Source organism: Babylonia areolata, chromosome 29, assembly GCF_041734735.1.
Source record: "Babylonia areolata isolate BAREFJ2019XMU chromosome 29, ASM4173473v1, whole genome shotgun sequence".
Classification (NCBI taxonomy): Eukaryota; Metazoa; Mollusca; class Gastropoda; order Neogastropoda; family Buccinidae; genus Babylonia; species Babylonia areolata.
In genome coordinates, this window is record NC_134904.1 from 21,346,630 (window position 1) to 21,359,611 (window position 12,982).

General features: G+C 46.0%; 1 protein-coding gene across 3 annotated transcripts in view; it reads left to right on the plus strand.

Annotated features, from left to right (window-relative positions):
• The window catches only part of LOC143274879 (uncharacterized), a 99,414-nt gene that overhangs the window by 16,587 nt on the left and 69,845 nt on the right, over positions 1 to 12,982 (plus strand). For all 3 annotated transcript variants that reach the window (XM_076578850.1, XM_076578849.1, XM_076578851.1), the window contains 3 exons: positions 1,003 to 1,078; positions 4,874 to 4,953; positions 7,302 to 7,361. In XM_076578850.1, coding sequence (XP_076434965.1) covers positions 1,003 to 1,078; positions 4,874 to 4,953; positions 7,302 to 7,361 — 216 coding nt within the window. The remainder of the gene's footprint in view (positions 1 to 1,002; positions 1,079 to 4,873; positions 4,954 to 7,301; positions 7,362 to 12,982) is intronic.

The window sequence follows — 12,982 nt, forward strand, 5'->3', positions numbered from 1 at the left end:
TTGTGGTCCCATGTTCATCAACAGTGTCATGATGGACGTGGAGGTGATGAGTGGTGTGTGTGTGCAGGGTGTGGCCATGTTCATCAACAGTGTCATGATGGAAGTGGAGGTGATGAGTGGTGTGTGTGCAGGGTGTGGCCATGTTCATCAACAGTGTCATGAAGGACTATGGAGGGTGTTGAGTGTGGTGTGTGTGCAGGGGTGGCCATGTTCATCAACAGTGTCATGAAGGATGCGGTGATGGTGTGTTGGTGCAGTTGGTTGAGGGTGAGTGTTGGTGTGGTGTTGTGCTGGGTGTGTGTCCCAGGGTCCATGTCAACACAGTGTCATGATGGACGTGGAGGTGTTGAGTGGTGTGTGTGGTGTGCAGGGGGTGGCCATGTTCATCAACAGTGTCATGATGGACGTGGAGGTGTTGAGTGGTGTGTGTGTGTGTGTGCAGGGTGTGGCCATGTTCATCAACAGTGTCATGATGGACGTGGAGGTGTTGAGTGGTGTGTGTGTGTGTGTGTGTGTGCAGGGGGTGGCCATGTTCATCAACAGTGTCATGATGGACGTGGAGGTGTTGAGTGGTGTGTGTGTGTGGAGGGTGTGGCCATGTTCATCAACAGTGTCATGATGGACGTGTAGGTGATGAGTGGTGTGTGTGTGTGTGCAGGGTGTGGCCATGTTCATCAACATTGTCATGATGGACGTGGAGGTGTTGAGTGGTGTGTGTGTGTGCAGGGTGTGGCCATGTTCATCAACAGTGTCATGATGGACGTGGGGGTGATGAGTGGTGTGTGTGTGCAGGGTGTGGCCATGTTCATCAACAGTGTCATGATGGACGTGGAGGTGAAGAGTGGTGTGTGTGTGTGCAGGGTGTGGCCATGTTCATCAACAGTGTCATGATGGACGTGGAGGTGTTGAGTGGTGTGTGTGTGTGTGCAGGGGGTGGCCATGTTCATCAACAGTGTCATGATGGACGTGGAGGTGTTGAGTGGTGTGTGTGTGTGTGTGCAGGGTGTGGCCATGTTCATCAACAGTGTCATGATGGACGTGGAGGCAATGCTCAACAGCAGAACCCACACTCTGCTGGGTAAGGGGTTTTATTTATTCATTAGTTGTTTTTTTTTTTTAAATATATCACTTACCATTGGGCTCTAAGCGCATTTAACTATACATCCAGTACGAATAAGACACAGGAATGTAATTTAGAAAATGTTAAGATGCAAACTTGCTCATTATTCTTCTTCGTCATTTTGTTGGCGGCGACTGCACTTATTTCTACGCCTGGGTATTCATACCTGGGTATTCATTCTTAGCACACATAAAAGAACCCACGGCAACAAAGGGGTTGTTCTGGCAAAATTATGTAGAAAAACCCACTTAGATAGGAAAAACAAATAAAACTTCACGCAGGAAAATTTTTTTAAAAATGGGTGGCGCTGTAGTGTAGCGACGCGCTCTCCCTAGGGAGAGCAGCCCGAATTTCACACAGAGAAATCTGTTGTGATAAAAAGAAATACAAAATACAAATACGTGTGGCTTTTTTGTTGTTGTTTTTTTGTTTGTGTTTTTTTTATCTCTTTTTGAGGCAGCCATACTGGGTATTTGGAGATGGGTGCATCTTTGTTGTGTTTGTTTTCTTAACCCACTGAATGTGGAATGTGCATGCATGTGTACATAAAGGCACCAGCCGCAGGTCTGTACAAACAATGATTTGGGAGACGGGGAAAAAATCTCCACCCTTCAACCGTTTAGCACTGCTGGGATTCGAACCACATACACAACAGGCACGTACAGTGGTGTCCATTGCTCTGACCACTCCGCTTTCAGACCCACATGATTTTGCAGATTGTTTCTTCCTGTGTCCAGCATTTACCACATTCTCTGCCAAACAGGGCGGCTCTGTAGCAAGGTTTAGTTTAGTTTAATTACTCAAGAAGGTGTCACAGCGTTCACACACTCATATACGCTACACCACATCTGCTTAGCAGATGCCTGACCTGGACCAGCCACTTCATACCTCAGTGCCAAGACATTGTGGAGAATTTTGTGTTCTCTCTTCTTCAGCAGGTGTTGAACAAGTGTGATTCTAACTGCAGTTTTCATCCTCAACAAAATGTCTTCAATCAATCAGATCAGTCAAAACCACTTTATTAATCCACATGGAAATTAAATTGTGCAATCACAGGCTCGTTGTAAACACTGGCATAAAATCATCATGCGCAACATAAGAAGAGATTACAACTAGTCAAATAAGAATTCCCAATAGCTGATGATAGACTAACACCCCCTCCGCACACACACATACTCATGTTAAGACAATAGGGTATTGCACAACAATATTTACAAATGAAAACATCCAACAAAAAAAGGGTATAGATTACTAAAAATGACATGCGCGCATGCACACACACACACACACACACACACACGCACACACATTAAGACCATAAGGTATTGTACAGCAATACATTAATAAAAACATCAAGGGAATAAATCATATATATAAGTAAAATGCACACACACAAACACACACACACACACACACACACACACACACACAACACACAACACACACACACACACACACACACACACACACACACTAACTCACACACACACACATACAACGCATGCATGCACATAACATATGTCACAATATGTCTTGGAACAGTCGTTGCACATGGTCAGATGTGGGATGGAGGTGATATCACTGACTTTTACTGTGGGGATGCCAGGGGTTTTCTCAGTATGACTGAGTATGAATAGTATCCCTACCTTCTGGAAATTCTGTCCAGGAAATATTTCCTTTATATTGGCATCGACGGGCACAATAGCCGAGTGGTTAAAGTGTTGGACTTTCAATCTGAGGGTCCCAGGTTTGAATCTCGGTCACGGTGCCTGGTGGGTAAAGGGTGTGAGCAGGTATGAACACACCTGTTGTTTGCAGAGCAGACCTGTTGTGTGTGAGCAGGTATGAACATACCTGTTGTTTGCAGAACAGACCTGTTGTGTGTGAGCAGGTATGAACACACCTGTTGTTTGCAGAACACACCTGTTGTGTGTGAGCAGGTATGAACATCCCCGTTGGTTGCAGAACAGACCTGTTGTGTGTGAGCAGGTATGAACACACCTGTTGTATGCAGAGCAGACCTGTTGTGTGTGAGCAGGTATGAACACACCTGTTGTTTGCAGAACAGACCTGTTGTGTGTGAGCAGGTATGAACACACCTGTTGTATGCAGAGCAGACCTGTTGTGTGTGAGCAGGTATGAACACACCTGTTGTATGCAGAGCAGACCTGTTGTGTGTGAGCAGGTATGAACACACCTGTTGTTTGCAGAGCAGACCTGTTGTGTGTGAGCAGGTATGAACACACCTGTTGTTTGCAGAACAGACTTGTTGTGTGTGAGCAGGTATGAACATACCCTGTTGTTTGCAGAACAGACCTGTTGTGTGTGAGCAGGTATGAACACCTGTTGTTTGCAGAACAGACTGTTGTGTGTGAGCAGGTATGAACATACCCTGTTGTTTGCAGAACAGACCTGTTGTGTGTGAGCAGGTATGAACAACCTGTTGTTTGCAGAACAGACCTGTTGTGTGTGAGCAGGTATGAACATACCCTGTTGTTTGCAGAACAGACCTGTTGTGTGTGAGCAGGTATGAACATACCCTGTTGTTTGCAGAACAGACCTGTTGTGTGTGAGCAGGTATGAACATAACCTGTTGTTTGCAGAACAGACCTGTTGTGTGTGAGCAGGTATGAACATACCTGTTGTTTGCAGAACAGACCTGTTGTGTGTGAGCAGGTATGAACATAACCTGTTGTTTGCAGAACAGACCTGTTGTGTGTGAGCAGGTATGAACATACCTGTTGTTTGCAGAACAGACCTGTTGTGTGTGAGCAGGTATGAACACACCTGTTGTTTGCAGAACAGACCTGTTGTGTGTGAGCAGGTATGAACACACCTGTTGTTTGCAGAACAGACCTGTTGTGTGTGAGCAGGTATGAACACACCTGTTGTTTGCAGAACAGACCTGTTGTGTGTGAGCAGGTATGAACATACCCGTTGTTTGCAGAACAGACCTGTTGTGTGTGAGCAGGTATGAACATACCTGTTGTTTGCAGAACAGACCTGTTGTGTGTGAGCAGGTATGAACACACCTGTTGTTTGCAGAACAGACCTGTTGTGTGTGAGCAGGTATGAACACACCTGTTGTTTGCAGAACAGACCTGTTGTGTGTGAGCAGGTATGAACATACCTGTTGTTTGCAGAACAGACCTGTTGTGTGTGAGCAGGTATGAACACACCTGTTGTTTGCAGAACAGACCTGTTGTGTGTGAGCAGGTATGAACATGCCTGTTGTTTGCAGAACAGACCTGTTTTGTGTGAGCAGGTATGAACATACCTGTTGTTTGCAGAACAGACCTGTTGTGTGTGAGCAGGTATGAACATACCTGTTGTTTGCGGAAGGGACCTGTTGTGTGTGAGCAGGTATGAACATACCTGTTGTTTGCAGAACAGACCTGTTGTGTGTGAGCAGGTATGAACATAACCTGTTGTTTGCAGAACAGACCTGTTGTGTGTGAGCAGGTATGAACATCCCTGTTGTTTGCAGAACAGACCTGTTGTGTGTGAGCAGGTATGAACATACCTGTTGTTTGCAGAACAGACCTGTTGTGTGTGAGCAGGTATAAACATACCTGTTGTTTGCAGAGCAGACCTGTTTGTGAGCAGGTATGAACACACCTGTTGTTTGCAGAACAGACCTGTTGTGTGTGAGCAGGTATGAACATACCTGTTGTTTGCAGAACAGACCTGTTGTGTGTAAGCAGGTATGAACATCCCTGTTGTTTGCAGAAGGGACCTGTTGTGTGTGAGCAGGTATGAACATCCCTGTGGATGTGGGTGGTGAGGAGTGGGACGCAGAGTTCTGGGAACCACGACAGATTCAGGATGAAAAGGTGATTGGGTGTTCTGTCAGTGTGCATTCTGTGTGTGTGTGTGTGGTGGGGGGGTGGGGGGTGTCTGTTTCTGTGTCTGTATGTGGGTGTGTCTGTGTGTGTATATCTGTGTGTGAGTATCTGTGTATGTGTGTGTGTGGTTGGAGGGGGTTGTGGGGGGGGGGGTCTGTCTGTGTCTGTGTGTGTCTGTGTGAGTGTATGTGTCTGTGTGTGCCTCTGTGTGTGTGTGTGTGTGTGTGTGTGTGTGTGTGCATATTTTTGTGCACATTGATGAGCAGTAACTGAGAGTATTATTTCTGCTTTGATCAGTGTCAGAATTAAAGTGCATTCACTAACAGTCTCTTGGCCACAATGCTGATTGAACAAAACATGACATCTGACAAACAAATCAAACATGTGTCCTTGTTGCAGAAAATCAGTGGTTGTTACGTGAGTGTGCAGAATTCAAGAAGTTGTTGTTGTTGGTTTTTCCATTATTTATGTTTCTGAACAGTGCAAAGGATTCATGAGATCTGAAAAAAACAATAACAACAGATTTTTGGAATGTTAATGTGGAATGGCCCAACACTAGGCTTATATCACATATTGACATAAGTTTACATTTGGGCCAACAGCAAAGTGAGAGCTGTATTATCAGTGGTTTATCCAGTCAATGGGAAATCATTTACAGCTTAGTCTTTTGTGAAGGACTATGACTCTCAAACTAGGAGGCAAAATTGGACTGGCTCTTAGTGCTGCAGCCTTGTGGGCTAGTTGACCTTTGGGAACCATCCCAACGCCAACTGTCCTAAAACCCTCTTGGCCGAGAGAGAGGGGATGTAACTTGGGCAAGACACTCTCCACTATAATCAAATTCTAGCCCAAATAGTCGGAACAGCAGTTGCCTCCTCTGCTGTTCTGATGGTCATAGTCGGACACGACTGACTATCGTATATATATATATATATATATATATATATATATAATGTGGAAATGATTGACTGAATACACTACAGCCTTGGAAAGGTTTGGAATTTCCAGACCTAGGTTCTTTGTATCAAACAACTTGGGCTTTTGTTCCAGAATGCACATGATGAAATCTTCTCGCACAAAAGTACTCCCCTGAGAATCATTTTGAAGAAATGTATTGAATGGAACGACATCTGTTTTCCGTTAAAGGTTAATGGTCCCATAGTCTCTGAAGCCAGCAGGGAGTGAATTCATGCTGACTGTGTGCATGTCTTGGCATTGGAAGGTGGGCTCCAATCCTTTCATTTCACCGTTTTAGTTAGCCGGTAGCTTCCTAAACCAAACTCGGGTACCCATTCACACCTGGGTGCAGTGAGAAAAGCAATGATAATAATAAGCAGTATTTATATAGTTCTGAATCTTGTGCAGAGACAAATCAAAGCGCTTTCACACTAGTGATTCATACACATGCATAACTCTAAACTTGAGAAACTGAAGACAAAGAAGAGGCAGGTGAGGGAGGCTATCATAGAAAGAGGTGGGTTTTGAGGCCAGACTTGAAAGAGCTGAGTGCAGAGACCTGAAAGAGGAAGTTCATTCTAAATGAAAAGACCAGAGACAGAAAGAACGGCAGCCGACAGTGGAGTGTTTGAATCTGGGTATGCATAAAGAGAGTGGATCTGAAGCGGATGGTGGGGTAAAGTGTGGGGGAATCAGAGTGAAGGGCCTTTCCCAAGGACTGTAAAACCTTGCCACAACGGGGCCTTGACCCCTGATCACTGCTGGCAACTGGGTCAGAAGTCCGGTGCCTAACTGGTTCTGCAATGACGCTATTTATTTTATTCTCTAATTGGCATCTGCATGGTTTGTGATCACGATTATATTTGAGGTTATTTGGATTGTTCTTCTAAAATTGTTGTGGCTTTTGTTCGTGATTTTCTCTATGTCGTGTAATGTAGTCAGCTGTATTTCTGACCACAAAATAGAATTGTTCTTCTGAAATTGTTGTGGCTTCTGTCCTAGATTTTCACGGTGTTGTACATTATAGTCAGCTATAATTCTGATAACAGAATAGAATTGTTCTAATTTTTTGGTCTTTTATTTTCGCTGTGTTGTCAGCTTTAATTCTTATGATAGAATTGAAAAGAGCAGAATATGTCTATATTACCAAATGTGCCGGGGTCACAAGGAATATTTGGAGAAGGGGAGGGGGACGAGGGGGGGGGGGGGGGATGGCACATGAAAAGTAGAAACATGAAATTGGAAACCATCACAAACACAAGCAAAGACAAACACAGTAGGATTTTAGACTCGTATGCATATACACATACAGTGTTTGTGCATGTGCACGCTCACTCACTCCCACACACGCCCACACGTGTGTCTGTTGTCCTGAGCAGGCCCAGCTGCTGCAGGCGATGAGCAATGCTGTGGCAGCCAGCAAGTACATCCTGGCTGAGGTTGGTGCTGTCTGTCCTGTGTGTTGTTTGTGTGTCTGTCTGCTGTCAAAACATCACGTGCTGTCTGTCCTGTGTGTGGTTTATGTTGTGTGTCTCTCTGCTGTCAAAACATCACGTGCTGTCTGTCCTGTGTGTGGTTTGTGCGTCTCTCTGCTGTCAAAACATCATGTGCTGTCTGTCCTGTGTGTGGTTTGTGCGGCTGTCTGCTGTCAAAACATCACGTGCTGTCTGTCCTGTGTGTGGTTTGTGCGTCTCTCTATTGTGCTGTCTCTCTGCTGTCAAAACATCACATGCTGTCTGTCCTGTGTGTGGTTTGTGCGTCTCTCTGCTGTCAAAACATCACATACTGTCTGTCCTGTGTGTGGTTTGTGCGTCTCTCTGCTGTCAAAACATCACATACTGTCTGTCCTGTGTGTGGTTTGTGCGTCTCTCTGCTGTCAAAACATCACATACTGTCTGTCCTGTGTGTGGTTTGTGCGTCTCTCTGCTGTCAAAACATCACGTGCTGTCTGTCCTGTGTGTAGTTGTGTTGTGCGTCTCTCTGCTGTCAAAACATCACGTGCTGTCTGTCCTGTGTGTCGTTTGTGCGTCTCTCTGCTGTCAAAACATCACGTGCTGTCTGTCCTGTGTGTGGTTTGTGTGTCTCTCTGCTGTCAAAACATCACGTGCTGTCTGTCCTGTGTGTGGTTTGTGTTGTGCGTCTCTCTGCTGTCAAAACATCACGTGCTGTCTGTCCTGTGTGTGGTTTGTGTGTCTCTCTGCTGTCAAAACATCACATACTGTCTGTCCAGTGTGTGGTTTGTGCGTCTCTGCTGTTAAAACATCACATGCTGTCTGTCCTGTGCGTGGTTTGTGTGTCTCTCTGCTGTCAAAACATCACGTGCTGTCTGTGTGTGAAGTTTGTGTTGTGTGTCTCTCTGCTGTTAAAACATCACGTGCTGTCTGTGTGTGAAGTTTGTGTTGTGTGTCTCTCTGCTGTCAAAACATCACGTGCTGTCTGTCCTGTGTGTGGTTTATGTTGTGTGTCTGTCTGCTGTCAAAACATCACGTGCTGTCTGCCCTGTGTGCGGTTTATGTTGTGCGTCTCTCTGCTGTTAAAACATCACGTGCTGTCTGTCCTGTGTGTGGTTTGTGCGTCTCTGCTGTTAAAACATCACGTGCTGTCTGTCCTGTGTGAGGTTTGTGCGTCTCTCTGCTGTTAAAACATCACGTGCTGTCTGTCCTGTGTGTGGTTTGTGTGTCTGTCTCTCTGCTGTCAAAACATCACGTTCTGTCTGTCCTGTGTGTAGTTTGTGTGTCTCTCTGCTGTCAAAACATCACATACTGTCTGTCCTGTGTGTGGTTTATGTTGTGTGCATCTCTGCTGGTAAAACATCACATACTGTCTGTCCTGTGTGAGGTTTGTGCGTCTCTCTGCTGTCAAAACATCACATACTGTCTGTCCTGTGTGTGGTTTGTGCGTCTCTGCTGTTAAAACATCACATACTGTCTGTCCTGTGTGTGGTTTGTGCGTCTCTCTGCTGTCAAAACATCACATACTGTGTGTCCTGTGTGTGGTTTGTGCGTCTCTCTGCTGTTAAAACATTACGTGCTGTCTGTCCTGTGTGTGGTTTGTGCGTCTCTCTGCTGTTAAAACATTACGTGCTGTCTGTCCTGTGTGTGGTTTGTGCGTCTCTCTGCTGTTAAAACATTACGTGCTGTCTGTCCTGTGTGTGGTTTGTGCGTCTCTCTGCTGTTAAAACATTACGTGCTGTCTGTCCTGTGTGTGGTTTATGTTGTGTGTCTCTCTGCTGTCAAAACATCACGTGCTGTCTGTCCTGTGTGTGGTTTGTGTGTCTCTCTGCTGTCAAAACATCACGTGCTGTCTGTCCTGTGTGTTGTTTGTGTGTCTGTCTGCTGTTAAAACATCACGTGCTGTCTGTCCTGTGTGAGGTTTGTGTTGTGTGTCTCTCTGCTGTCAAAACATCACGTGCTGTCTGTCCTGTGTGTGGTTTGTGTTGTGCGTCTCTCTGCTGTCAAAACATCATGTGCTGTCTGTCCTGTGTGTGGTTTGTGTTGTGCGTCTCTCTGCTGTCAAAACATCACGTGCTGTCTGTCCTGTGTGTGGTTTGTGTTGTGCGTCTCTGCTGTCAAAACATCACGTGCTGTCTGCCCTGTGTGTAGTTGTGTTGTGCGTCTCTCTGCTGTGCTGTTTCTCTGCTGTCAAAACATCACGTGCTGTCTGTCCAGTGTGTGGTTTGTGCGTCTCTGCTGTCAAAACATCACGTGCTGTCTGTCCTGTGTGTGGTTTGTGCGTCTCTCTGCTGTCAAAACATCACGTGCTGTCTGTCCTGTGTGAGGTTTGTGTGTCTCTCTGCTGTTAAAACATCACGTGCTGTCTGTCCTGTGTGAGGTTTGTGCGTCTCTCTGCTGTTAAAACATCACGTGCTGTCTGTCCTGTGTGTAGTTGTGTTGTGTGTCTCTCTGCTGTCAAAACATCACGTGCTGTCTGTCCTGTGTGAGGTTTGTGTGTCTCTCTGCTGTCAAAACATCACATACTGTCTGTCCTGTGTGTGGTTTATGTTGTGTGTCTCTCTGCTGTCAAAACATCACATACTGTCTGTCCAGTGTGTGGTTTGTGCGTCTCTCCTGTTAAAACATCACGTGCTGTCTGTCCTGTGTGTGGTTTGTGTTGTGCGTCTCTCTGCTGTCAAAACATCACGTGCTGTCTGTCCTGTGTGTGGTTTGTGTTGTGCGTCTCTCTGCTGTCAAAACATCACGTGCTGTCTGTCCTGTGTGTGGTTTATGTTGTGTGTCTGTCTGCTGTCAAAACATCACGTGCTGTCTGTCCTGTGTGTGGTTTATGTTGTGTGTCTCTCTGCTGTCAAAACATCACGTGCTGTCTGTCCTGTGTGTGGTTTGTGCGTCTCTCTGCTGTCAAAACATCACGTGCTGTCTGTCCTGTGTGTGGTTTGTGCGTCTCTCTGCTGTCAAAACATCACGTGCTGTCTGTCCTGTGTGTGGTTTGTGCGTCTCTCTGCTGTCAAAACATCACGTGCTGTCTGTCCTGTGTGTGGTTTGTGCGTCTCTCTGCTTTCAAAACATCACGTGCTGTCTGTCCTGTGTGTGGTTTGTGCGTCTCTCTGCTGTCAAAACATCACGTGCTGTCTGTCCTGTGTGTGGTTTGTGTGTCTCTCTGCTGTCAAAACATCACATACTGTCTGTCCTGTGTGAGGTTTGTGTTGTGCGTCTCTCTGCTGTCAAAACATCACGTGCTGTCTGTCCTGTGTGTCGTTTGTGCGTCTCTCTGCTGTCAAAACATCACGTGCTGTCTGTCCTGTGTGTGGTTTGTGCGTCTCTCTGCTGTCAAAACATCACATACTGTCTGTCCTGTGTGTGGTTTGTGTGTCTCTCTGCTGTCAAAACATCACGTGCTGTCTGCCCTGTGTGTGGTTTGTGCGTCTCTCTGCTGTCAAAACATCACGTGCTGTCTGTCCTGTGTGAGGTTTATGTTGTGTGTCTCTCTGCTGTCAAAACATCACGTGCTGTCTGTCCTGTGTGTGGTTTGTGTGTCTGTCTGCTGTCAAAACATCACGTGCTGTCTGTCCTGTGTGTGGTTTGTGTTGTGCGTCTCTCTGCTGTTAAAACATCACATGCTGTCTGTCCTGTGTGTGGTTTGTGTGTCTCTCTGCTGTCAAAACATCACATACTGTCTGTCCTGTGTGTGGTTTGTGTTGTGCGTCTCTCTGCTGTCAAAACATCACGTGCTGTCTGTCCTGTGTGTGGTTTGTGTGTCTCTCTGCTGTCAAAACATCACATACTGTCTGTCCTGTGTGTGGTTTGTGTGTCTCTCTGCTGTCAAAACATCACATACTGTCTGTCCTGTGTGTGGTTTGTGTGTCTCTCTGCTGTCAAAACATCACATACTGTCTGTCCTGTGTGTGGTTTGTGTTGTGCGTCTCTCTGCTGTCAAAACATCACGTGCTGTCTGTCCTGTGTGTGGTTTGTGTGTCTCTCTGCTGTCAAAACATCACATACTGTCTGTCCTGTGTGTGGTTTGTGTGTCTCTCTGCTGTCAAAACATCACATACTGTCTGTCCTGTGTGAGGTTTGTGTGTCTCTCTGCTGTCAAAACATCACGTGCTGTCTGTCCTGTGTGTTGTTTGTGTGTCTGTCTGCTGTCAAAACATCACGTGCTGTCTGTCCTGTGTGTCGTTTGTGTGTCTCTCTGCTGTCAAAACATCACGTGCTGTCTGTCCTGTGTGTGGTTTGTGTGTCTCTCTGCTGTTAAAACATCACGTGCTGTCTGTCCTGTGTGTGGTTTGTGTGTCTCTCTGCTGTTAAAACATCACGTGCTGTCTGTCCTGTGTGTCGTTTGTGTGTCTGTGTGCTGTCAAAACATCACGTGCTGTCTGTCCTGTGTGTGGTTTATGTTGTGTGTCTCTCTGCTGTTAAAACATTACGTGCTGTCTGTCCAGTGTGTGGTTTGTGCATCTCTCTGCTGTCAAAACATCATGTGATGTCTGTCCTGTGTGTGGTTTGTGTGTCTCTCTGCTGTCAAAACATCACGTGCTGTCTGTCCAGTGTGTGGTTTGTGCATCTCTCTGCTGTTAAAACATCATGTGATGTCTGTCCTGTGTGTTGTTTGTGCGTCTCTCTGCTGTTAAAACATCACATGCTGTCTGTCCAGTGTGTGGTTTGTGCGTCTCTGCTGTTAAAACATCACATGCTGTCTGTCCTGTGTGTGGTTTGTGCGTCTCTCTGCTGTTAAAACATCACATGCTGTCTGTCCTGTGTGTGGTTTGTGCGTCTCTCTGCTGTTAAAACATCACGTGCTGTCTGTCCAGTGTGTGGTTTGTGCGTCTCTGCTGTCGAAACATCACGTGCTGTCTGTCCTGTGTGTGGTTTGTGCGTCTCTCTGCTGTTAAAACATCACGTGCTGTCTGTCCAGTGTGTGGTTTGTGCGTCTCTGCTGTCAAAACATCACGTGCTGTCTGTCCTGTGTGTGGTTTGTACGTCTCTGCTGTCAAAACATCACGTGCTGTCTGTCCTGTGTGTGGTTTGTGTGTCTGTCTGCTGTCAAAACATCACATGCTGTCTGTCCTGTGTGTGGTTTGTGTTGTGCGTCTCTCTGCTGTTAAAACATCACATGCTGTCTGTCCTGTGTGAGGTTTGTTTTGTGCGTCTCTCTATTGTGCTGTTTCTCTGCTGTCAAAACATCACGTGCTGCCACTTGTAGTTGTTAGCACAACAGAAATCTGCTCTAGGTGCTTTAACCAGATTACTTTAATGATATATACACACACCAAAAATGTGACTAACAAACTAAACACACACACACACACACACACACACACACATATACTTACACACACGCACACACACACACACACACACACACACACACACACACAGCTGCCCTCCACACATACGCACATACAGGCACACACACAGACACACACATACACACAATTAAACGTACAAATACACCCAAATACACATTCCTACTCATGCATGTGAATTGGTTGTCACTGTTTATATTGGTCATCATAATGCTGTGGTGTCCTAGTGGAAACACGTCCGCCTGGGAAGCAAGAAAATCTGAGGATACATTTCTCAGTCCCACTTTCAGCAGTATATTT